This window comes from Tetrao urogallus (assembly GCF_951394365.1).
Source record: "Tetrao urogallus genome assembly, chromosome: 8".
In the NCBI taxonomy this organism is placed as follows: domain Eukaryota; kingdom Metazoa; phylum Chordata; class Aves; order Galliformes; family Phasianidae; genus Tetrao; species Tetrao urogallus.
In genome coordinates this window covers 12,536,295-12,562,848 of record NC_136821.1, presented here as the reverse complement: position 1 = coordinate 12,562,848, position 26,554 = coordinate 12,536,295, and the positions used below count along the sequence as shown (strand labels likewise).

Here is a 26,554-nt window from a genome sequence, read left to right as displayed (position 1 = left end):
TCTGGCGTGGTCATGCAAACATTGTCCCAGTTGTGTCTTCTCTATCAACTTATTGTTCTGTCCTGCCACTGTCTACTCTCCTTCTGTTGTGTCAAAGGCAAACTATTTATCCTTGCTTTTCACAGCATATTACCAACCAGTCTACCTGTCATGACTTTGGCATTTGCCCTGTCAAAAATGTCAAGACTACTCTGGCCACAACCTTATATTTTTCAAACAAGTACATTATTGCTTTCTCCCACATAACTCCTTCATGTCTGTGAGCATTCCATTTCTTCCTCTTTTTAATATACGTTTTTACTTTTTGCCTACAAGGAAGCATCATAATAATTATGTACCTGGTAGACTAAAATCATTGCACGTGATGCTGATGAAGACTTTCTGATACTCCATCCTATGCATCGGGATGTTTTCTGCCCTCAAAAACATGAAGGAAAACCTCTTTGGAGCAGGGATAATCTATACTATCAGCTGTTCCTCACAGTGGGATCCAGTGCGTCCCATGAATTCTTGGAAGAAACCACTGAGATTGCTTAATTATTGAACATGAAATATATCACTCACAATTTTACAAATGAAGGCATACAGTCAGGGTCAATGTATCTTCAGATATCCCTTCTTAAATGGTAAGATCCCCCAGTCAGAGCTGATAAAACATAAATCATTTAATTCTGATTTGTAAATATGCATGATACAGTTCTTCCTGAAACCAAGACAAACTTCTTACAGGCTTGCCTTCTCATACCAGTGAAAGATTAAAAAAAAAAAAAAAAAAAAAAAAATCACACTGATGCAACTCTAGAAGAGAGGAAATACAGCTGACAATGATACTACTCACACTAATTTTGATTTGCAGCAGATTGTCATTTAAATCTTTCCACTGTTTCTGTGCAAACTTATGTCTGAAGGGCAGTTTTGTACAAATAAGTAAATAAATAAAATATTTCTAGTTTAATTTCAGGCCTGTTAGCTTTCATGTTGTAGTAAAAATCAAAACCTGTTGAGATAATGTTTCAAAACTTGAGAAATTAGATGCTTGCTTTTGATAGAACTACACTGAATTACATGATTGGAGGAGTTGCCTATATAGCGAGGATATTCTGGTATAGTACTGTGATCAGATCTGAGACTTTCATTCACCCTGCTACAAGCTACTCCTGTATGTCAACCACTATCAGCTGAAAGCGATAACGTCTCTTGTTCTGTAGGTGTCTTATCAGCAACCAACATTTGCCCACTGGCTTTGAAATGATTTCATCAGACATCTCAAGCAGATGAATGCATTCCTCTGGTTTAATGTTGCTGTTTATCAGTGTTGCTTGGCTTACAGGACCTCTGGCTCCACAATCCAGCTGGAATCAAATTAGTTGTTAATATGGTTGTAAATAAGCTCAGCAGATGAATAGCTGTATATCACGTGTGCACAGCTTGATCTGCTGTAAAGTCTTAACATAGATCTTCTCAAGAAACTTTTCAGAGCAGTTTTTACATCAGTAAACCTTAAATAACTGCAGGTCTCTATGTGCCTTTAGAGCTGAGGGACAGCACATACATGAGTTCATAGAAGAGGCTTTACTAACTCTATATGAATGTTTGTATGGAAAACTAGCCAAGAACCAGCCCTGAGCAATAAATATGGTCTCCTCCTTCAGAAACAAGCCACAGTGAGCTCACATGCTTTTTGGAACAACAGAAACATTGGGCAAACAGTAATTCTTCTTTTCCAAACTATAAACTCATTTTTCTTCACATCCTTCAATCTGACTTGGTATAATCCAGATGATTTTTGTACTGCTTAGCTTCCTTTGTACTTACAATGTAGTGGTCAGGTGCTCTCAGCTTGGAAGGCAAATCTATAAAAAGACCTCTCAACTACCTCCTCCATTTACTACAGACTCCACACCACAAAAGATGTAATTATTAATTAGCAAATAATTAGGATCTCCTGAATTAGAGTACAGTTGCCAATATTCTCAGCTTCATACCACTGAATATCTCCTCCTCTACTTTTTATCTTAACAGAAAAATTAATCTCTTATCAGTCTTACCCAGTCTGCCCCCTGAGTGTTCAGCAAACACCTGGAGACAGCTGTATTCTTAGAACTGCTACACACCCCTTTTTCTCCAGTTTTGCATTCATTTTGGCTTTTTTTGTTGTCGTTGTTTTTTCTTTTAGTTAGCTTTATGAACTGACGTTATTCCATTTTCTCCTTTCTATATTTTTTGTTAGAATTACCAGTGTGCTGCATTTGGTACGTTTCTTAAAGTTTTTCAATCACCTTAATACTCACTGCCGTGGATTTCAGTAGCTGCATGCTTCATGTACTGCCAGCATTTCAGATCCTGTATCCTGCCTAATAGCAGCAATCTAAATCGTTCGCCAAAATGCTTGCAATCTGAGCTTCAAGATAACATATAACAAAGATGGCACATATACCCTCTACTGGCCTACACATTTGGTGCAAAATAGCAATAGAAGACAGACTAACAAAAAGCGAATAATTTTTATATCAGATATTCATTACTGGTGCCAAAATTAACTTAAAATCCCAACAAGAGATTAACATCACCCATCTTAGCCTAGCTAAATTCAATGAAACATAGTCACATAATTGCTCAGGCTGGAAAAGACCCTCAAGATCATCAAATTCAACCACAACTTAACCACACTACCCTAAATCTAACAAGACTGCTAAATAATGTCCCTAAGCACCACATCCAAAGGGTTTTTAAACACATCCAGAGATAGTGACTCAATCACCGCCCTTGGATGCCTATCCCAATGCTTAACAACCCTTTCTGTAAAGTTTTTCTTGATATCCAACCTGAACACCTTCTCTGGAGCAACTTGAGGCCGTTTCCCCTCATACGTCACCAGTGAGAAAATCTAATGACCAACATGCCAGTGATGCATATATAATATAAATGAATGCAAGACTTTCCAAATCAATGTACAAAGTAGGAAAGAATGTAGAAAACAGTTAAAACAATTAGGTTTTGTTTTCTCCAAAATATTTGTCCATAAATAAACATATGTACAAGTGGATTTCTGTGGGTACTCCTAGACCAATTCTTGACCTGGCATAGCTATGTCACAGCTTATAGCATCCTATGATATACAATTATCTTTCATAAAACTCCTCTCTGACTTACACTCACTTTGAGATACCAGCCGTAGTAGAAAACATTGAACACGTGGGTTTACTTACAGTTATGACAGGTTGCCCCCATATAACTCGTGTCATTACAGTCGCAGTAAAAGGTGGTCCAGGACTGAGAACATTTTCCTCCATGCTCACAGTAGTTAGGCAAACATCTAATTAAAGACAGTTTTTAAAAGGTAATTAATTATAAATATTTCATTAAAAATAAAACACACACAAAACACACAAAAAGAACTGTCCCTCTTCCCCATTCATGGAAGAGTTTCCCAGAGCTGCATTGCTGTGTAGTACCTGAAATTATTACTATTCCTCTAATTTTTGATTCACTTCGAATGCAAGCACTAAAGACAACAATGTTTCATAAAGTCAATAAGCAAGTAAAGATCACTCTCCAAAAAAATATTCAACTTGTCTCCGCTCGTCAGCAAGAAGTGCCACAATGTGAGAGCAAAAGAATAAAAATAACAGGTGAAAATGCTCCTGAAATCTTGTTTCAAAGAAGAATCCCCAGTTTTCTCATTAAACAGGGATTGTTATTGAAATTAGGCTGCATTACATTTTGTGATAATACAAATCTCATGGAAATCTCTGAAGTGAAGGGGAAAATATGCTTCAATTACGAGTTTTGTATTCTCTCTTCCTTGTTTCAGTTGGTATGCCTCCAAAGAATTATTACAAAACAACTTATTAAAAGAAAAAAGTGGCATAGCAGCATGTAACTTGGGATGTGAGCAAAAACAAAAGCTGTGGGAGATAAATTCAATTTCTAAGACAAGAAGTGAATGCTGATCTGAACAACAGCAGTGTAAATGCAGGCAGAATAATGGAGTTACACCAGCCTATGTGGTAACAGAGCTTATTGCATTGTTCATCTTTTCTTCCCTTTTAGTTTTTTTTTTCCCCTTACTGTATATTAGATAATCTCCTTTACACTGTGTGCTGAGTAACTTATTTATACCACTGATTCAATTGTGATGGGTAGATAGAAAACAGACAATCAATCCATCTCACGCATGTCAGCATTTCATTAGGGTCTGCTTGGCTGTAAACAGAACTTCAAAATCCTTTTTATAGCCCAGATTTTTCAACAGTGTTAGCAAGAGACAAAGTCACTGAAGCTACCTCGGTTTGTACCAGCTGAAGACCTGACTTTCTTGTAGATTATCTCATCCCAAGCAAACATTTTTTTGCATTTAACTGTGCACGTTGTCTTTAATTGTGTCCTTCAACACATTTCTTTGAGAATCCTGACAATTAAAGCACACTTGTGTGGAAACAGAAAACTGGCATGTCACTAGTGGTCATATAATTACACAGATAAAATATCAAGTGAAAGATTATTTCATTTTTATTATTGCTTAATCAATACAGTCATTATTTATTATTCAAATATTAGAGACATAAGAAATTCAAGACGAGAATATGTTATTAAAATTGTCAGTAACATCTACTGAGGCAATTATAAGATACATTGCTTTTAAAAATCAACTTTATAGCTTCCACTAATAATTGGGCTCAAATATAGAATGAGGGAAGAGAAGGTAAATGTAGGCCTAGTTTTCCTGCTCATCAAGGAGTTTCTAGCAATATTGTAAGGAACAACTGGGTGAAAACTGTGAGGTTGAACCTGAGCTGAACTGCAAGGGAAGTAAGAACATGCATCTAAAACTCCAACTTGTCTGTTAGTCTGTAGTGTACACCATTTCTCAGGATTTTTATTCAGACACTTTAAAGGACAGAAGGGATGAGCAAAGCTGTTGACTTCGCTCATCCTGACAGGGTAATCTGAGAAAGGATGAGATTTTGCTTTTCAATTGTATGCTGTGGAATCATCTAGCCAGTAAAGTGACAGCTGAAGTAGCCCCTCTGCTGTTGCATCTCCTCTTGGTAATGGAGAAGATATTAAGCTATGGGTCATTTCTGAAGAAGCAAGAGCAGCCTATGGGATTTCACAGGGAGGACCGGATGGTGCAAAATCTCTCAAAACAGCACCTTCCCATCTGCTTTTCCCCAGAGGCTGAAGAAGAAATACTGTGGCTCAACAGCTTTACAGTGACATATCTACCTATATATAAATTCTGCCTGGAAGAGATATTTGCTCACGTTTACACTTTGGTCATGCCTGCCTTTGCCCTCAGCATATTGCCTTCACTTCTACCAGCTCTTTGGTTATAAACATGCATTTGTGTCACCTGCAAAAGAGAAGTAGCTATATTCACGTCATAAGGGTTCTGAAGACAAGAAATGGCTGACGTTTATAAACCTCTACAAAGAGATAAAAAAAATACCAGCAATTTATTATCATCGTAATTTACATTACTAGTGTATTGGACAAACATATTTTCTGCTTATTTTTAAGCTATCTCTTATTAATTAACCCCAAACAGTAGAGCTAATTACTCACCATTTATGGTTTGCCAAAGGCCCATATCAGAGGCTTAGCCACATTTATTCCATTAAAACAACTTGCTTATAAAGGCTTTACAAAACTGAAGGTCACTTCTCATTTCTGTTTGTCTTATGAATGCAGATGCTCTTTCTTCCCCCAACAATGCATAACACAAGTTAAACTAGCCATGTAAGCTTTTAATGATATTCATAAATTCAAAATTAAATCTTTTTTATTCCTTAGTCTATTTGCTTTAATTAGCACCAACCATACTGATCTTGGTTTTGGTCAGATAACTAACCCCTCTAAGAGCTTATGGAACAAATTTCTCTGCAACTCTAATAATTATCATAATCCCATTCTAAGCAAGCAGTTGTGTTCTCATTAGAAGCAAAATTTACCCTAATTATTGGAGAGGTCTAAATTAAGAAATAGCTATGATTAAAATTAATCAAGGCATGGATAAATCATAGGTTGTTTTATTTGCTTATTGTTCTGGATCATTATATTGAAGCATTCAAATACATATATATATTTAAAGTTTAGATTCATATTTGCATTTTAGTGAAATTAAGCAATTCTAGCAAAGATCACAGTAGTATCATAGAAAGTTCCATAGACAAAAATTTGCATCAAGCAGCTTCTGACCTATTAGTAACTGAAAGGAGCACAGAAATTGACTGATTTTTTTGTTAACATGATAAATAGAACACTTTGAAATTTAATGACTTGTCTAAAACAAGTTTTGACAGTCCAGGGACTCTGATCTTCCAGATTAATTCATAAAATATCTCATGGTGAATGAGTCTTCTTAAAATAAATAAATGAATGAGCCAAATAAAGTTTTGCTTCCTTCAGTCAAGCTAGAAAACACATACGTTAGCCATCTAAGGGAGCACTAAGCAAAGCCTGCACAAAAGCATTCACTATCCGTAGATGAAACATCTCCAAAAATGTATGCGCTTCTTTTAAATTCAAAGCACAAGCCACATAGATATGAGAAAGCAAATTTTGGCCCTTTGATAGGAACAAGGAAGAAATAACAATGGCAAAATTACCTGAGTGGGAAGGCTGAAGGGATTCTACGTATTTCTACACTTGACTGGAAATAAAGCTGGTACTTTCAATAAGCACTGCACAGATTTTTTTTACAATCGGCACAACACATCCTGATTATACCACTATGTATTCCTCCCAAATAAAGAGGGGGAAAAAAAAAAAAATCTGAGAGGAAGAAAAATCCACCATAAAAAAAAAAAAAAAAGAAAAACCACAAAAACCACACACCAGAGGGCATGCTTCCAATATTAAGATACTCAATTTGTATCATTTTGAGGCAACTCAATAATATTGTAGCAAGAAAAGATACAAAAGTGAGAAGCATCTTTTCCAATGCAGCATTTGCTTTAAATTGTTGCCAATTCCCATCCTTTCAGCATGTTTTCTTATTTCAGGGCAGTGGCTATTTCATGTAAAACCAACAACATGGAATATTAACAGTGATGATTTTATATAGTTAGCATTCACGTACAATGAAACTCGTGATGTTATCACAACAATCTACTTTTGCCCCTGATAGTGTCTTCCCACTAAATTCAGGAGATTCAGACCAATGACAAGAGCACAGTTTTTTGCCTTACTCTGTGGAAAGGCGGATTTAAAATTCCTTGCCAATGTACATTTTGGGTATAAGACATGGATGCAAGGGAATTCCAAGCGAGTATTTGAAAGGGAAAGGTAAGATGAAAGCAAAAAAATCCTACACTGACAAAGTATAATAACTTCAGGGATTTACCAAAGAGAAAACAAATGAAGACTAGACTGCATTAGAAAGAAGGTACCCCAAAAGAAGCATATCCCATTCCTGCTTTTCTCTGGATGCCCATTTGTGGCAATATTGTGAGCTAGATCTCCTTAACTAAAGAGAACTACTCAAAGCAGAAGAGAAAATTATGAAATAGTAAGCCTCAAAACTTGTGTTGCTTCTTTCTTTTCTCTTGGTTTCTACATTATGTTAATATAAGCAGCAAAGAATTAATGCTTTCCAGATCTGTTTTAACTCAGAGCACATTCTCCTTACTGTACTGTACTTCCCAAGTTCTCCCTCTTCATTCAGCTTTAGAAAACTGTACAACTTTAAAAAACTGTTTTTAAAATTTAAAAAATTTTTAAAATTTTAAAGTCATCTCTATTTTTTTCTCTAAATATATTATGTTAAGAAAAGTTAGAGTACAAAAAGAACAAGAGTAACATGAACAAACGACTTTTCTCTTCTGTGCTAGAAGTCATTTACTGTACCATACTTATTAGATATAAAATTAGCTAAAGAAGAGCATTTTGGATCATTAGAATAATGTGGCACAAAGATAGTTTTTTCTTATTCCTGAGATTTACAAAACTTTAATAACAAAACTTTTAAAATAAGCACCTACTACTGTTGGACAATTCGGTTCTCAGTTTCTACACTTGAATACCACCATGAGACCAAAATTTAGTAGATCTGAAATTGAGGCTACCTGCCCACAGGTACATCAGAACTGTGGGAGGAGGCTGTTCAGGGACTGATGCAAGTGCAAGGAAAAAAAGCCTGTTATCCATGCTTAGATAAAAGGCATTTTTTCAGCATTTCTTTGCTTTGTTGTCAGAACACCTACATTTTAATAGAGGTAAATGTGCTGACAGTTTGGCTTGGCATCAGCAGACAGGTTTTTATATGAATAAATCTGAAAACTTAAAAAAAAAAAAAAAAAAAAAAAAAAAAAAAAAAAAAAAAGACAAATAAACCATCCTGTACAAACAGCTGTTCCATTTAGAATTCATCATTTTACAAAGCAAAAGCAGAAAAGCTATCTGCAAAAATCAAACAAACAAACAAACAAGGACAGGGTATTTTACTATATATATATACACCCACAGTTAGCCTTTAATAAAGCATAAGATTGCACACTGCATGATTAACAGTGGGAGCAAACACTACTTAGGTCCCCCTAAAAACATACTGTCACCTGCCAGTTGGATTTCAAATGGCACTTCAAAAGCCCTCTACCAACCTTCCAGCTGCCTTCTTTCTACACAGGGGCCTCAATCAGTGACAAAGCCTTTCTGCAGCATTAATGGAGAGGCTCTCCAATACAAAAGGTAAATATCTCCAACTTCACCATCTTCCTATATCTACATATATGGGTCACACAGATACAGGAAAGAATCTATGAGAGCTGTTCTAGTTTTGGTAATTAGCCCTTATGGCATTTATTAAACACATTTCAAGGATCAGATTTTAGCTACCCTGTGCTGACAGCACATAATAGAGATTTGAAGTCAACACTATTTTCTTATTTTACATGAAAAAAAAAAAAAAAAAATAGTCAGACTTATCTAGAAAAGAACAGGACTAAGTTAACTTACAGCATATCCGCAATTCAGATGTAGGATACGAATGCAGCATATGAGTCTGAAGAACCTATTTTGCTCTGAAACACAGTATGTCTACAGACTAGTGTACTATTAGTGGTCTCAAATCATTGTTTTCTGCAGATGGAGCTGCATGTATGAAACAAAGTCAGGGAAAACTAAAATCTTTAAAATTTACTCAGGATAAGCAAAATTGATTCATTACATCATCCAAATAAACTGAATATTAACTTTTTTTTCATATTATAGACAAAGGACAGAAAATTGCCTCTTCTTCAGAGGTAGCAGCTTACAGTGTGATTGCTTATTTTACAGAGAACTTCCTTTAAACCAGAGAAGATGTGGAGATGTTTTGCAGAACTTCAGGGATTTAAAATCTGACACTCAGATTTTGGGTTGGCTCAAATTGATTTCATTTACTTAAATCGTGCTCAGTTTTACTGAAAATACTACCTTTCCATCCTAAAACTAGTGTGCTGTTGAGTGGATTTCCAAGACACACACCCCAAAATGAGCAACCTTCTATGGTTTCATTCATTCATATGTTTGCATGTTTAATTGGTGATGTAGGAACATACAGCAGGGAAAAGACACCAAGGGATTCCTCATCTGCACAGAACACATGTATTCCCCTGCCCACTTTTTTTTCTTTTCCAATGCACATTTATCCTTACAAGCAAGTCATTAACATACTTTGTTGTTGTTTTTGTTTTCCCATCACACAGCATAGTTTGGATTAAAGAATTCCTCCCTTCCCTTCCCTTACCATTACTTTGCTTTGTTTTTAATAAAAAGGAAAAAGTAAAATTTTCTAAGGAAAATTCAATGAAAAAGCAATTTCCGGCAATACTGAACTTGCAACACACAAAACAAAAGATCAGTGTTTAGAAAGAACCAAAATTAGAAGGAGAAGGGGAAATTCTTTAAAATCCTGTCCTCAATTTCTTTCATTAAAATAGAAACAGAAAGGATCTTCAGTGCTCTTACGTGCTATTTGTAAACATGTCTACTGGAGCCTACATTTGAAAGAGGCAAGACAGACAAAAAGAGAGGAGAAAGATAATCATCCAAAGAACTGACACAAGATCAAACACACTTTAACCTGAATTATCTGACCCCATAGCATTTCAGTGGAATAATTAAAATAAAATATCCATGTATTCCAGCATCTGGAGGTGTGCTGTTTCAAACACTCTACTGACAATGTTATAGACTGGCAAAATTAAAATACACATCTTAATTTATCCATAATAATAATAATAATAAAATTAAAGGGGAAGAATGACATCCTTTTTTTTTTTTTTTTTTTTTTTTTTAATGTCATCAACTTGTCTTGGTTTTGATCACCGGACAAATTCAAGGAGTGGGATCTAAAAGGTATGACTCATTGTTATAAAACCAAAAAGGGAAATGTTAAGAGGATGAGGACCTTTTGGAAAGAGGGAAAAAAAAATTGAGCTGTGAAATAATTATCATTTCCGCAGAAAAGACACTAAATACTGAAAACAGAAACAGTAGAGAGAATAAGAATGGATGAGATTTTTTTTATTTTTTTATTTTTTTATTCCTTATGACACGCACTGCAGATATTTATAGGCTAGTGAATGTTATATCATGTGCTTACTTTTTCAGTCATACCTTGGGACTGTAGTAAACAATTAAAACTCACTGGGCATAACTAAATAGGTTTTTTTCTCATTTGCATGATCAATTTTAAAAAGTCATATAAAGTTAGGTTTTGGCTGTAGGGCATACATTAAATCTTAGAATAGATCTGGGAAATGCAAAAAGAGTTTGTACTTTTATCGGATTTATTCTAACCTGCTTCACCTGTAATAGTAATTAATTTCCCAAAGATCCATTTTGACAGTACAACACACAAATATTAAGTTCAGTACTAAAAGAAAAGAAGGAAAAAGTCAGAAATTATTATTATTTCTTACAAGTAAAAACTGATAATAAAATCTAATGGAATCTACAAACTAAGTATGTAAAAAAGCAGGATTTAAAAGGTCACCTCTATTTGGCAAGAAAAAAAGAACATTGAAGCTAATTTATTTAGAAAATATGAGGAACTTTCACAGATAAAACATGGGCAAGGATAAAAGGGTAGGGAATGAAAGACACTACTTTCCTCCACTTCTCTGTGCTCTATAACTCAAGTAGCACAGAGATGAAAACTCATGAATCAACTCAGTATGCCTCTCCCTAACGAAGTAAACTGTTAATGCCAATCCCATTGCAGTAATTATTATGTATACCACATACTGTTTTCTCCACTTGTATTTGCTAGGAGAATTGAAATATGCAGATGAATCTTGGTTTAATAAGGATGGCAATAGCAGTGTGTGTTTGTGTCCGCCTGCTGATGCTTCAGTGATGAACACTGTCAGGATTTGTAAGGAGATGTCTGAGGTCAAGTTTGCATTCCTAATTGCAAATCTCTGGCATTCCCAGGATGCTCTGCAAGACACACCATCACCATGCACCACAATGGATTTAGCACAAATCCTGTTCTTTTTTTGAGCTTTGTGTTTCGTTCTTGGTGGTGGTTTTTTTTTTGTTTGTTTGTTTTTTTCTTTTTTTGTTTGTTTGTTTGTTTCCCTTAGGCTGTTTAAGGGAAGAGAAGGTCTCACTGTTGTCCTTGACAAGTACTGTCAGTATTTGCTATAGTGAGGGCAGGGTGCCAGCCAAGTAAAGATAGGACAACAGACTGAAAGCTTCATCAGCGTAAAATCAACAATAACTGCAGCAATCAGATTAAGTACCCATAGCAGACAGCAATGCATGTATTTATGCATTCACAGGGATCCGTGCCTAAAGAAAAGGAGGCTCTGACTACCTTCATAGCTCATTTATGAACGACAGGTTCAACAGATGCCTTTCTTAATCCCAAGATTATCAAGTCTCAAATACATAAGCAAAAATGGTGTATAAAACTTAAAACAATACAAAAATGGGTGTATCATGCTTCTCCATTTTCCTTAGTCCTACCTCTGTCCAGTTAAACTTTGCTATCAAAAAGTCAACAGCTTTAAGCTTTTTCAGACAAAGGTGGGAGGATAGAATCATGTGAGAAGTCCAGGCTCTTTAACGAATTTCTCTGTCAATGGACAACCCAAACAGCATGTCCATTGCGATGCAGGTTGAGAAGCTCAAAAGCATTAATGAAACCAATGTCTTTATTAAGGATGTGTTTATTCCTTCTCTCTCAAAACCCTGATGGAAGCAAGATTCACCTACCACCATCTTGAGGGGCAGACCGAACTAGTTTAATGAGAACTCATTGGAACTCATAGGAAACAAAGCCAGTTTTTTTCCTCACTACAGTTGTCTGCTGCAGACTATCACAATTGCAGTCAGGGCTTCTAAAGAAGGTTTCTTTAGAGAATTTGGAGGAGCTGGTATGAGAAACCATGCCAGGTCTCACCTCTTTAGAACTTCTGGAAACAAAATTTTCTCCTTTGTGACTAAAACTGCAAAGCAGAATTTGTCCCATTAGACAAGACATTAGTAAGAGTATTACATAAATGAACCCATGCTTTCAAGCTGCCGGCAACACCTCAGCCCTTACTGCTGTACACCAAGGGGTCCATCTGCTATAAGAGCCTTGTGCAGCCCAAAGGGAACATCTGTGCCATATGATGAAGTGCTGGAAAATGACTGTTTCTGGACTGAAGTTTAATGACTTTCTGGCATGATTTTCTGAATATCCATGACAACTCTTGAGCTGCAGTATCTCATGAGCCCACATTCCTCTATTTATTAACTGAATGGGATGCCAGCTACTGTAAACAACCAACTCAGCTTCTGGACTGAAGCTAGTATTTCCAGTTCAAAAATCTGGCATTCCAAACAATTGCTGAAAGGGAAATCCCAGAGCTTCTCAACAGTGTGGCCAAGTTCTCAGCACCTGCATATTCCTACCCATTTCATTTATTTTTTAATTGAGAGGCTGCTTGAATTTCTCCTAGGCTGTACCTTCTATTGTTTGTCATCCATACAGAGACAGATCCATGCGCCCACTGACCCACTGCCATGCAGAAAGAGAAAACGCAGTGCAGAAAGAATCATTACCTAATAAAATGCACAGTCAGATTCCAGCATACTTTGCAATGAGCACAGCTATGACATTTCTGCATTGAAAAATTGACGTAGAAAGAGTTGCCCACAAGAAAAAGAATGTTTTTAAAACAGTAAGGAGCTTCAGCTTCTCAATCTTAAAATGATTACCTCTCTTCAGACTTCACTTTGGGTCAACAATACTGATGAAGTGAGTTTAAGAGCATCTCACTGACCACCTGGCTAGCTTCCACCAATCAGCACCTTAAGGCTTCATGTATGACTTTTTGTTCTTTTCCTTTATATTTCACCTTTATATCATCTAATGATACCCATTTTGATGCTGTGTAAGATCTGACTTGTGAGAAGCAGCAAATAGCTGTTTATTATTCACATCCTTCAAGCTCTTCCTCACTGCACAACTCTGCCTAGATCTCTTCTCTAGGCAGAACAGCACCAGCCTATTTAAACTCTCCCTGTAGAGAACAGTTTGTGACACACATAAGAGCAGAGGATCAGTTTTAGAAACAGCCATATGACCTGAATCATAGACTTAAGAGTTGCGCACAAAATCAACTCCGAGTGACCTGAAGAGAATATACTTCCTGAAAAGAGTTGGTCAGGCCAAGGCTGAGGTCAGTGAATGCATCCAACTAGATTTTTCCTTCTTCTACATCTAACACAGAGGTTGTGAAGGGATCAACACACAGATGTTAGCATCAACACACAGTCATTTGCTCGATTTACAAAGGTGAAGATGTTCCCATAATTGTTCAGTGTCTTAGTCCCTGCCTCCTCCTAACACCCCAGAAAATCCTCACCTTCATTTTTGACCACGCCTGTAAGAGGGACAGACATATAAAGTCCAAGACGATACACAATCTCATGAAAATAGAATCAAGTAGAAAGGAATCAGGTTAGTGTTCATCAAAGGAAAACATACAGCCTGGGATGAATCCTCATTCTAAACATCATGGAATCCACTAAGATGAAATCCTAAGAAAAAAGGAAAAACAAACTCGGCCATTCACAGAACATCACACTATAGCTACTAAAAAGAATAGCGTGTTGTTAGAAGCAAGAAGTGTTCTGGTCATTTATTTCCTTACACTCTATGCGTAACACATACTTCCCAAGTTATTAAAAAAATAAACAAACCAAAAACCCTCACCAATACCTTACCTGAGGGCTATCTGCTCCTCTTCCAAAGCATTTCCTTACAGCATCTGAGGGATGCATCCCAAATGAGCTCTCACAGGTATGCAATAAAATTCTGAGTTGAATTCCTGACATATTTCCTACAGTTTTTTGGTGTTGTTTTTTTTTTCTTTTTTTTTTTTTTTTTCCCTTAAGCAATATTATTGCTGTTGACATTTCAGACCCCCCTAAAGCAAGAACAAGCCACAGCTGTTCTAGCTGGAGGAGAAGCCTGAGCAAATGCAACGGAATCATGCAGAGCTGGAAGGGAACACAGGAGATCAGTAAGTCCATGCTATACCCCAAGGCAGGATCATTTATAGCCGTGTTTGCTGTTTCTCACAGATTCACCTAACCTGTTCTTAAAGCCTTCCACCAGTGTTGGAGACTTGGCGGTCCCCACAGGCAGCCTATGCCATGGCTGCTCTCCATACATCCAGGCTGAGGTGATCAGTCCCTTCTGCACAGCAGCCTTTTACCCCTGAGGCCCATTATGATGCTTTCCTTCTTTTCTGGTTAAAGAACCACACTTAATCTTTCTTTGCAGAGAATGTTTTCTATTTCAATTCTGTTCAGGCTCTGAATACTGTCATGGTTTTATGATTTTTGGTCATCAGTATTCCACACCATAACATCATGTAATGCACTGGGGGTGGGGTTTGATATCTGCCGAATGTTCGTCCGACGGAGAAGAACTGCATTTCCCCAGGAGGCTTTGCGGTCAGCAAGGGGATATAACTCCATGCAAGGTCACCTGATCCTTCTTCTTCGCCTGCGCTTCGCTGTCTGCGCTTCGCTATCTGCGCTTCGCTGCCTGCGCTTCGCCATCTGCACTTTGCCGTCTGTACTTCAGTCACTCAACTGGACTGCACTTCTCACCCCAGCATTGTGGTGAGGTCTATACAATTCAAACAGATTCTCTCTCTCTCTCTCATTGTATTTTACTAATACTATATTTAGTAAAATCATTTGTTCCACCTCAGATTAGTGCTGTTGTTTTCAAGTATTTTGGGGTCCCCTGCTTCCCCTTTCCCAGAGGCGCGGATCCGCAGATCCCTCCGCCCTGCTGGTCACGGAACTGGGCCGGACCAGCCCATAAACCGTTGACAAATACATTCACAAAAATAGAAATTTAGGACCGAAAGTGCTAATAAACTGTAACAGATAAAAATAAAGATTAAAGGCTAAAGACAAAAAGCATCATTCTGTCCTCATTAAGCTTTCTCTTGGTCAAGCTTTTCCCTGGAAACTTTTTGGTTGGATATATTACTTCAGAAGATGCTCTCTTTCTCAAAAAACACAGTGCTAAGTCCCAAGAACGAGGGCTGTACGGTCCCTGTAGTCATGAACTTTATCTATCTTATTCTAAACTGAAAATAAATCTGCAAAGAGAAGTTCCATTTATATGCTTGGGCCTATACTAGGTGACTTTTTGTCAGAGAAGGTCAGTGTTGGACATATACTGCTCCAACAGAATCCATAGATACCCAGACACCTCTTACCCTCCTCAGAAGTCTTTGAATTTGGGGACTTCATGGCACTTTCACTTCATGTTTCACCTCTGCCTTGTTACTTTCTGCTCTGTACCATGCTGCAAGACACTGTATTTTCTCACTCATTAATTCAGTGTAAAGCAAACACACCCTGCTGCATATCTGCACTCCTAATCAAGCAGAAATTCTGAAGAGGCAACAACGAAGAGAGATAAAATGTAACATATCCACTTTCTTTTAAATATGAAGCAGGCTTCTCTAGCTTAGTGGGATATTATCTTGTTTTCTCATTTTTTCTTTACCTGGGGAAAAATGCATTGAAAGCTCTATGACATCTAATGCTTCATAACAAGAGCAGTATAAGCACCACACTTTGCAACACCCTCAGAAAACACAGAGCAATCTGCGTATTTGGACAACCACAGCAAATACACCTACTATAAACAAAACATTGCTAGATGGATTAAATGCACACAGGCAGAGGGAGTCATGCCATGAGGTTTACAAGTGCACTAGTATAAGAAATGTTATTTTCTTCTGCAGATTTTACTTTCCCAACACAAGGTGTTGGGAAACAAGAACTTTGCCTTGAAGGAGGCAGAGGGAATATGACACTATTTTTAAGGGCTCACGGAGCAGACACAGCTTTGATATGAACCAACTGGGGATGCCCCTCTTCGCACATGATGCGTCAACTAAGGGCAATGTGTAGGTACCAAACAAGAAGGCGGCAAATCAGAAACAACTTTAGCTGTCATAGGATAAACATAAGTGGTGTTGACACTGCAGCTAGGGCTGGGAACAGGCAGTCTTTTAATATGAGATAGCAGATCATCAGAAAGATGATGAAAGGCCATATTGACTGCTGTGCTGAACTCCAGACTGTTCAGACAAGGTCTTAACATCCCACTGAAAGCAGAGAAGTGAATTTTCTGCATATTATCTGCTAATTCCAGCTTTCCCATATACCTTCTGGCCCATTCAGTCAGGACCAGAGTGCCTACTGGGTGGTTTCATTCACAGGATGGCTGAGGCTGAAAGGCAATCCTGGAGGTCTCTGGCAAAGCAGAATCAGTGACAGCAGATTCTCTTGTGTCTGCAAAAGCATTTTCACTAGGCACTGTCTACTCAGACACCAATGGAAAGAAGGGCAAACTCTGAATATTCCTAGGGACAACTCCATTTCTTCTGTGTATTCCTCGATAGCTCAGGTAGTGTCACAGTATTCATCTCCCAGAAAAAGCAACCGAAGGATGGAAAAAACAAACAGAGGAAGACAGAAGGCATTCACCCAAAGTTCACTTGAGCACACATATAGTTCAAATACTTGAGATGAAGTGATGAGATTTTAAGTTTTAGTCCCTCAAATCGCTCCATTTAGATTAATGGAGGCTCGTTGTTTTATTCTGGGAATCCCAGTGTATGCATAATAAGCTTACACAATTAGATGCTTTCTCAAAAACATACTGCTGGCATCAGCAGTAGTCCCAGCTTGTCATCTTTCAAAATAAACCTGTTCATTTTCTTTTTAAGGGCCGGCACAAGCTGCAGTGAGCTGTCTAAGCATTGCTTTCAGAGCCCAGGTCTGAATGAGCTTGGCCTACAACTCTGTAACAAACAAATTGCTTTCTAAATAGCAGCATATTCCTCAAAGAGCTTTTTTTTGCACAGATAACTAAGACAAATATCCTATTTACATGTTAATTAAGAAACATAATTCCCACACGCGTTAAAATTACAAAAACATGTGCTTTACAGTGCACATAGCAATAAATCTTACAATTAAGAAAGATTATATTTCTTGTGGATAGTGCTTTTACAGAATTTTAACACTCCTTATACAATAGGAATGAGCAGCCGCGTATTGAACACCTGGAGTTAGACCCCAACTTTCCTAAAAAGCCAAGAGCTGCTGTGATGGAAGGATGTGTTTCAGTGGGCATGGTGAGGATGAGTTGATGGTTGGATTAGGCAATCTTACTAGTCTTTTCCAACCTTAATGATTCAATGATTCTACACTAGACTGGACAACAAGGCAGACTTCCAATTTGGCAGAATTCTGAATTCAAATCTTCTCCCAAATGTTTCATGTATAATTTGTTGTAACTAATTAGGCCATAATACAGACTTGTAGAACCTAGAACATTTAAAAATGGTTAGTAAGAAGAATATTTTTGTTTTCAGCCTTTTCCTGGAATAACTGTCTAGGACTGAATTAGGATCAACTGTGTTGACAAATAGCACAGAGGATTTGTTTATTTTCTGTATTTTCTTTTAATTTTGTACCTCTTCCCAACTACTGCTGCTATGACCACTCAGGACTTCAGTTCTGCACCAACAGTATTTCACCCTCTGAGTCTTAGAACAACTTTTCTAACTTCTTGAAATCAATTTTGTAACTTCAGCTTCTCTCAGGACCCTATCCCAGATTAGTGAAATGTGCAACATGATTCAGAAAAAAAAATCCTCCTTTCTTCCCCACTAAACTGTTCCAGCATAATTATTAGAGATTTCAGGAAGGGAGAGCACATTGGGTGTTTCACTAAGTGTGAAAGCTGCAATCCCTACAAGCTTTAGCAATGCTCATGCCTTTCATTTACCAGGAGAATTTCTGAATTTCAGTACGGTACTTTCCTGCACTGCAAGCTTCTTTCTTCCCCTTCAGGGCAGTTGCACTGATATACTGAATTCAGCTGTAAAAGAATCACTTTTGTCAACTGTGACTCTAACCCTCTTTTTTCTTTTTTAATTGGCTCTCTCTTTTTCACCTAGATCATATAGTGGAGACATAAACTTAAGCCTATCCAGAGAAATGTACTGTAAGACACCACTTAAATCTTCACTAGACCATGTATAGTTTTTATTTGTGTGTGTAATATATTCCAGATAATCATTATGTAAAATAAAGACCCACTTTTCTTATTATGTGTGTATCTTTGCCTTAAGTAGTTGTATTGCATGATCACAGACTTACGATTGCCATGCTTAGGATACTGACGATATGGAAGACAGCTAGAGTAGCCCCACTGATTTACACTGCAGTCCAGACCTGATGACAATGAAAGCATTAAGATGCCTCAAAACACCTCTGCCACATACCAGAAGTCTTCTGTTTCAACAGATAAATTTAAATCAAATGGCCCATTTAATCTTAAACAATCTGTTCTTCCAAGAAAAAAGCAAAATTCTTTCTTTTCTCTTAATTCCTAGAGAAGTCTATACTTTTATATGTTAAATCAACTGCGTCTTGCAAATTCAGTCTACCATTCTAGGAACGCTAAGTGAAATTCGCATATGCCTGAATTTTGCCATAGTTAAGCTTACAGATTTGATGAGTTAAGCTTACACATTTGGTGAGAAAAGCTGGGCTTCCTCTCAGATTTCAACTTATGAGTGATCCATATTACTATGTAACAAATATGAAATATTTCTTTGGTATATACAGATATTTCATCAAAACAATTTCCTACCAAATGCTCGATATGCTACCTGAGCTGTACCATATTGACTGTATGCCATAATGAGGTGTACCATCATTGTCAGTTGAGGAAATATTCAACATGAGCCAGTAAAGTGGGGACACCGTCCAGAAGGCCAATCACACATCCGGGGTTGCATCAAGAGAAGCATGACCAATACGTCAAGAGAGGTGATTCTGCCCCTCTATTCTGCTCTCATGACACCCATGTGGAGTATTGTGGCCAGTTCTGGGGCCCCTAACATGAGAAGGACACTGAAGTATTGGAGCAGACCCAGAGGTGGGCTACAAAGGTGATCAGAGGGCTGGAGTACCACCCCTACAAAGGCAGGCTGCGAGTATTGGGACTCTTCAGTCTAGAGAAGAAAAGGCTCTGGGGGGACCTTATAGCAGTTTTCCAGTACCTGAAGAGGGCCTACAGGAAACATGGAGAGGGACTTTTTACAAGGGTGTGTTGCAACAGCACAAGGGGAAATGGTTTTAAACTGAAAGAGGATAGATTTAGACTAGATGTAAGGAAGAAATTATTTACTGTGAGAGGGGTGAGACACTGGTACAGGTTGACCAGCAAGGCTGTGCATGCCTCTCCCTGGAAGCATTCAAGGCCAGGCTGGATGGGGCTTTCAGCAAACTGGTCTAACAGGGAGTTGTCCCTGCCTATAGCAGGGAGATTGGAACTAGATGAACTTAAAAGTCCCTTCCAGCTTAAATTGTTCTATGATTCTATGATATCTTCATTATAAATGTGCTATAATGGCTAACAAGAAAAACTATAGATGTTCTGCATAAACAAAAACAGCTACTATATTAAGATGACATGTTCTGATGAATCAAATAATTTTTCCTTCTCTTTCATTTCTCTCTAAAACTCAAAGCAATCAAACATTGTTTATGCATAAAATTTAATCATTTTATCAATCTGCATTTTATTGGATTTGCATACTCTATTTCCTACAAGTCAATGTGGAGAGAGCCTCATGTAATTGAAATCATTTCCCCTCCAGTCCTTTCTATCTTTGTCATGATATTTTCTATTAGCAGCTCTATTTTGCCTAATATCTGTAACGTTGGCAGATTAGAATTTTCACTTAATGTGATCTGTATTTATAAAACACTAGGATGAAAAAAAAAAAAAAAAAAAGAACAACAAAAGAAATAGAAAACAATAATTACCTGTCTTTGATGTCACACAGATCAATGTGTAAATCACTAAAATTCCCCAGGAAGCCTTGCTGAACTAAAATGAGGTCCTTGGGCTGGTTATCAATAAAGATGAGCCTCATACAGCCTTGAAAAGCAGTAATGGGATTTAAACATTGGGAATCAGTGAAGTTGTCAGGGCACCCTGTGGGGGGGGGGGAAAAAAAAAAAAAAAGAAGCAGAAAAAAATATTGGAATGATTATCTTTTCCTGTTGGGATTTCCTAATGCAAGAGCTCAGAGGCTCATTATATTGAGTGTTTTTTTGTGCCAAACGTGGCTAACACAGCTACGTAGCTTTTTAATGCTTTTCCAGCTAGGTGTAGCTACTCCTTGGCAAGTTCACTTTTACAGCTGTGTTAGTTTTTTTCTCCCTTTCTCTCCCCCCTCCTCTCCTGACCAAGATCTTTGATCTTCTCACAACACAACACTGTATGCAACACAATAGGTAGACAAAAATCAGTTACTGCAGAATTTGCATGTGGCTGCAGAATATACTTGGGAGACTTCAGGGATCAGCATTTGAAAATCTTTATCATGAAAATCTGCCACGTGTCCATCTGAAACAACCTACCTCCAAAATAGTAGCTGTTCCCTGAGTAAATTCTTGAGACAGTGGTTGCATGGTTAGCAGTGGCAGCATTGTTATCCAGTGTCAGGGTAATGCGATGTCTTCTAGCGTTGATGCTAAGTGAATGCCAAAGGCCATCATGGAGATTGGTGCCTAGAAAAAAATATATATATGAAGGGCGATAATAGAAGCTCTGGATATAACTGTATACTTCAAATCTTTGCTTCCAACTTGTGACTATAAAAGTACAGCAGAATCCAACACGGTCAGAACTGGTAGCTTGAAAAAACTCTACTTCTGGAAGTAAATTGCCATATGAGAAAAGGCCCAAGAAGGGGAAAGTTTCTGAGAACATGTAAGCAGATCCTATTAATCCAACCTGCTAGTTATACTGCAGGCACTCAGCAAGCTGGCAGGACTCTTTACATTTATGGTAGCACATAATGTTTTTTGGGATTAGGTCTACTTTGAGTATATTAGGAAAAGCTAATAGCTCATTGGAGTATGCAGAGCAGATTTCTGTTGCATTTTTGGGAATAAGCACGTGACAAACTAGATTCAGTGAGAAGGTAATATCCTATCTTGGTCACTACATGAAAGCTGACAAGCTCGAATATGTTTCAGTAGGATCTGTTCTTAAAACCTTTTCTTTAAAACTTTCAGCACTAAGTTAGCACACAGTCTTGCTGGAAACATGTACCAAAGTCTCTTATATGTTTTGTGGATTTTTACATGGATTTTCTGAGAGCTTGGATTATTGCTCTGTCCTGAAACCTATGAAGGGATGTGGGAGACTACGGTACTGAGCAACCTCTCTCCCTGTTACATACTTATGCACAGTGTGAAATAACCTCTCTCCATATTCTGAAAATCAGTGTTGTATATCAGTGTTCTTGAAATGGCATCATCAAGCTAAAAAGAAACTCCACATCATCTTTTCGAAAGCCAGGAAAACCAGTGAGCAAAGTTATAAATTCACATACAGCAGTGGAGATCAAAAGTAACCTAATCACATTTCGACATGTGCTATCATCAAACTGCAGTCACTGAGACCAGGCTGAGGAAATTAGCATTTACTCCCCTCTCTAATTGGATAATTTTTGTTATTGTAGCTTTCAGGAGAAACAAACGAGCACTTAATGACACAAAGAGGTGTGAGATCAGCTCAAAACAAAATAAAAAAATTGTGGGTGTTAAACGTATGAAAAGCCATTTCATTATGAATTTGGAAATGAGACAATTTCCAGAGAAATGGCTGCTAACGCAGACACAATTTTCCTACAATAAGACAGCAATTTCCCAGAGAAATGTGAATGAGTTTTCAGCTAAAACAAGTCAATTTTAAAGTGAAATATGGTGGTTAAATTTGAAAAGATGTCATGACAACACAGGTTACATTTGGGTCAAAACCAGGTCCATTCTTGAGCATGCACGAGTCTATTGTGAGAATCCAACATATGTAGGAGGTGGTATTTGCAATTTTTGCATATTTTCCATGTGTAAGTAGGCAGTTTTAGCAGTGTTTTGGATGGCACCAAAGGCTGGGATCAGGTTCATAATTTCAGAACTACATAAAAGCAAATACAACCAAATATTGGCATTCTCTCTCAGCTTTGTCAACAGTCTCATTAGGACCTGCAATAAAGACTTGAAACTCCATTTTCAACATTCAGTTGTGGCAAGCTGAGGTTTTAACAATCCACACGAATAAGAATAGATCCGCGGCTGCCTCATTTTCTTTTTACAAAAGGGAATGAAACGCAAATACAGAACAGCTCATCTTTGACAGCTCCGTCAGATTTTCTCTTTACTTCTTTTAATAGACACATCTGTCCTCTTTAATTCTGCACTGGGAATATTTTAACATTACATATTTTTAAACAGATATTCTTTTAGAAAATAATGTTATTTTTCAGACCTCTGAGTTCCATCAGCCTATTATCCATCCACATTTAGGAACCAAGTATTCAGCCTATGTGGTCATAAACTTCTGGGTCTCCCACTCAGTGTGGGTGCATAGCAGCATGGGATGTGTAAGGCCCTAGGACAGAATATTTCTGCTCAGGTCATCAGTAGGACATATACAAGGCAAACTCAGATGGCAGCTGGGCCACGCTGGTGTTCAGTCTGAAATTTTCTTGTTGTTTCTTGGAGCCAAAGCACAACTTCATGTTTAGTGTTTACAAGCAACTTCTCCTGAATTTTAAGCCAGAGATAAGCCCAATCTCACCCACTTGCATCTCTCCAGCTGCACAAAACATCTTGCAAACTGGCTAAGGTGGACTGAGGAGGAGAGGAAGCCTATGGTCAGTCTTCTCTGAGTGGAGCATAAAGGGTAGTATTCTCATACAAAGCAACAATTAAGAGGAAGAAAATCAGCTCTGAAGCTGTTAACTTGTGCTGAAAGGCACTGCTGCCAAACTGGCTCCCAGCTGACTTCAGCACAATATGAGGACAAGTAGCATTAAGGTCTTCATGTGACCTGACTGAAGAAGATTTAGCATGACTTAGAAAACACAGCGACTAAGATAACTGTCAAGCACAATTAGCCTGAAGATCTCAGGATGCCAACTTTCTATATTCAGATATATCTCAATCTACTGAGAAGTGAGAAACAATTTGTAAACAAAGAGGAATGTACAGTACTTCCTCACTTTGTTACCCTTTCTTCCCATGGAGTCAAGCTCCTGGTGTTTTAATAGGGAAGGTGAGAGAAAACAAAAATAAAATACCTTCACTGATTTCCACTGGGTCTTCTGCCATTTTCTGAATAAGAAGTGTTAATCTCCCACCATGGAGATAAACCAAAAGAGATCCTGAATTTTCAGACAATTCGGTGGACAGGAGTAAGCCATCTTTATTCCACGTTCGAAACTGAAAACTGACTGACAACCCATCAATTTGAGGAGTTCCAGGCAGTAACAAGTAGCTTCTACTGGAGTTGACAAAGGTGATGGGAACAATTTGTGGTTCTGAGCATGAAAAGGTCACATTCCCCTGCAAATAATAAAAAGCAAACTTTTAAAATGTCTTTAAAAACATCATATTTAAATAAATTCATTGGATTTCTAATGGTGCTAAAGGCTGAAATTGGTATTTTTACTCAAAGTCTTGGATCTCATTAGGGCACGTATCTTTTTAAGGAAAATATATATGAAAGTTCGTATTCTCACCTCAAAAATAAAATACATACATACATACATAAAACAAAAATCTGAGTTCCTATAAGGATTTAGACATGCTCTAAATGTTCTGTATCAGGTCCACACCTCGCTGCAGAAGGGCATATTTGTGCAAGTCAGTTCTAGCCCAGACAGACCATCTTCATGTGGCTGTCTCTGCTCCATGTTTCCAAGAGCCTTTCATTTCAAAATTTTTAAGCCCAAATTTAGCTATATGTCATTTGGATCTATGTTGACTTCAAGAACTGATACTGAAGTGCTAGCAAATTTTCCTGAACCTTCACATACTGTGGCACGTGATACAAAGGTCTTGCATTGGCTCTGTACTGATGGGATTACACAGCTGTGAGTAAGGAAAGGTGTAACTGAACAAGTATCTTCAAATGCACAGGAATCCTCCCAGATAGACTAGATATATTCTAAATATAAGCTAAAACATACCTGTATAATAGTTTTGGAGTTTTTTGCCCATTTACTGATAGCATAAAATCTTTAATTCAAGTCTCCCTTATTCAATTGAATTGAAGGGGCCAAGCATGAGGCAAGTTTGGCTATATTCCAAAAATTCAAAACATAACCCGCAATAGCAGCAGTAGTAATGTTTTCATTCACCCAGTGTGGCACAGCCTATAAAGGACATGACATAGCCTTATGCTACTCCAAAACAACAAGAGTCCACTTAATAATAACACAGTTAGAAATGATTATTCAAAAAAATATATGTTCAAAATTCATAAGAAAATTCAAACTAGAAGTCACTTAAATATCACTTAAATACAGTATTCATAGTGGAATGAAACAATATTTGTTAGATTTCTTGACCTATGCTAGGTCTCACTACTTACGGGGGAAACATTGAGGAAATATTAAAATGTTACATATACAGCAATAATGGTGAAATTCAACATCACTTCAACACTAAGCTTAATTGATTACCTTAGTCTTTCAACTCTCAAACAATGGTGCTGTCTGCCACCACATTTACTCAAACAATAGCAGAATCTGTACCGGCATATATCACTGTGGTAGTGATATGTGCTGGTAAAACACCAACTGTGCTGTTTTGTTCAGCCATTGCATATAACCCAAACAGGTCATTCAAGCCATACAATAAAACCTTACCTACGTATAAAGAGAGAATATGTTCAAGGAGCTATGTTTTTCAAAGCACTTCCAGGCAAGTGTTGCAGCCAGGTTGCTTTGAACTAGTCTTTCTAAAATACCAACTGGAATCTGATAAAAACATCTGAATAAATGGCTTTCTCCATGGTACCACTTCTCATCAGAGCTGGTATCTCACTCTAACAGGATAATTATAATGAACAGCACTTGATGGATGTGTAGAAGTTGTACAGTACTTGGGGAATTCCTTACTGAAATCTAAGACAGCTGACGGAACTAGTTCCCTACTGTTTTCAAATGTCTTTCTAACCTTTATTCTAAAATGGAAAATAAATAAAGTGCCAGAAAGAGACTGAGTTTATCTCTGCATGAAACAACCTTTGACAGATATATATCTATATCAATTTATATATTCCCTGCCTTGTTAGGCAAATGCTACAGAGAAGATTTAAGAATGCAAAAGGTATCCTTGGGTATATCATGCTAAAATGAGTTTTGAAATATAATCCAGAGCTTATCCAAACTTATCTGAACATTAGTCAGGGGGGAAGTAAAATGGAAATTTGCTCTCTCAGCCTTTTCTGCTACCTGCTGGGTTTTTCTGCAAAAGAGACACCAGAGGGTTTTGGTTGTTTTTTGTTCTTTTTTTTTTTTTTTTTTTTTTTTTTCTTCCCCTGGATGTTTTTTTCTTTGTTGTTGTCATAGTTATTTCTGTTGCTGTATTTCCACCTCCATTTTCTATCTAATTCATGACAGACAGACAAATTACAGAAAGCAGTCTACTGCAAAGATATAAACAAATAAAGCTAACTTTCTCTAGAGCATTTTAAAGGTTTACAAATTGAAATGTGATGACAAATCTTTAGAATGTTAGACATTTACAGTGATTCAAGTATATCCAACCAAAGTAGTTAAAGACATTTACAGATCTTATAAATACACAATGTTGGAGCTTGGAGGAAATTTTAAATGCTGAGTCTGCACTCAAGTATCTAATTCACTTCACTGGCAATGAACGGCTTTGCAAGAGGGAAAAATTGGCAACATGCAGGATATTTGTCTCAAAGTTCTTTGCAGATTTTACCTACCAGCAGAACAAACTGTGACTAGACTGACTTAATGTCAATGAAAATGAAAACTAGAGATGAAAAAAGGTGTTTCCAATGCATAACAAGCTTTCAGATGACCTTAAAATAAGCCAGTAGTAAGCGTAGTTTCAGTTGTTCGTAATAATATCATAGATTTTAAAGCAAATTATCCTTGACCACATGCATGGGCTGAAATGT

At 37.4% G+C, this 26,554-nt stretch overlaps 1 protein-coding gene across 1 annotated transcript in view; it reads right to left on the bottom strand.

The window, feature by feature from the left end:
• Window positions 1-26,554, bottom strand: part of CNTNAP5 (contactin associated protein family member 5) — a gene marked incomplete at both ends in the record, with an annotated part of 257,470 nt that overhangs the window by 97,623 nt on the left and 133,293 nt on the right. The window contains 4 exons of the mRNA XM_079539329.1: window positions 3,210-3,316; window positions 20,368-20,539; window positions 20,968-21,117; window positions 23,697-23,961. Coding sequence (XP_079395455.1) covers window positions 3,210-3,316; window positions 20,368-20,539; window positions 20,968-21,117; window positions 23,697-23,961 — 694 coding nt within the window. The remainder of the gene's footprint in view (window positions 1-3,209; window positions 3,317-20,367; window positions 20,540-20,967; window positions 21,118-23,696; window positions 23,962-26,554) is intronic.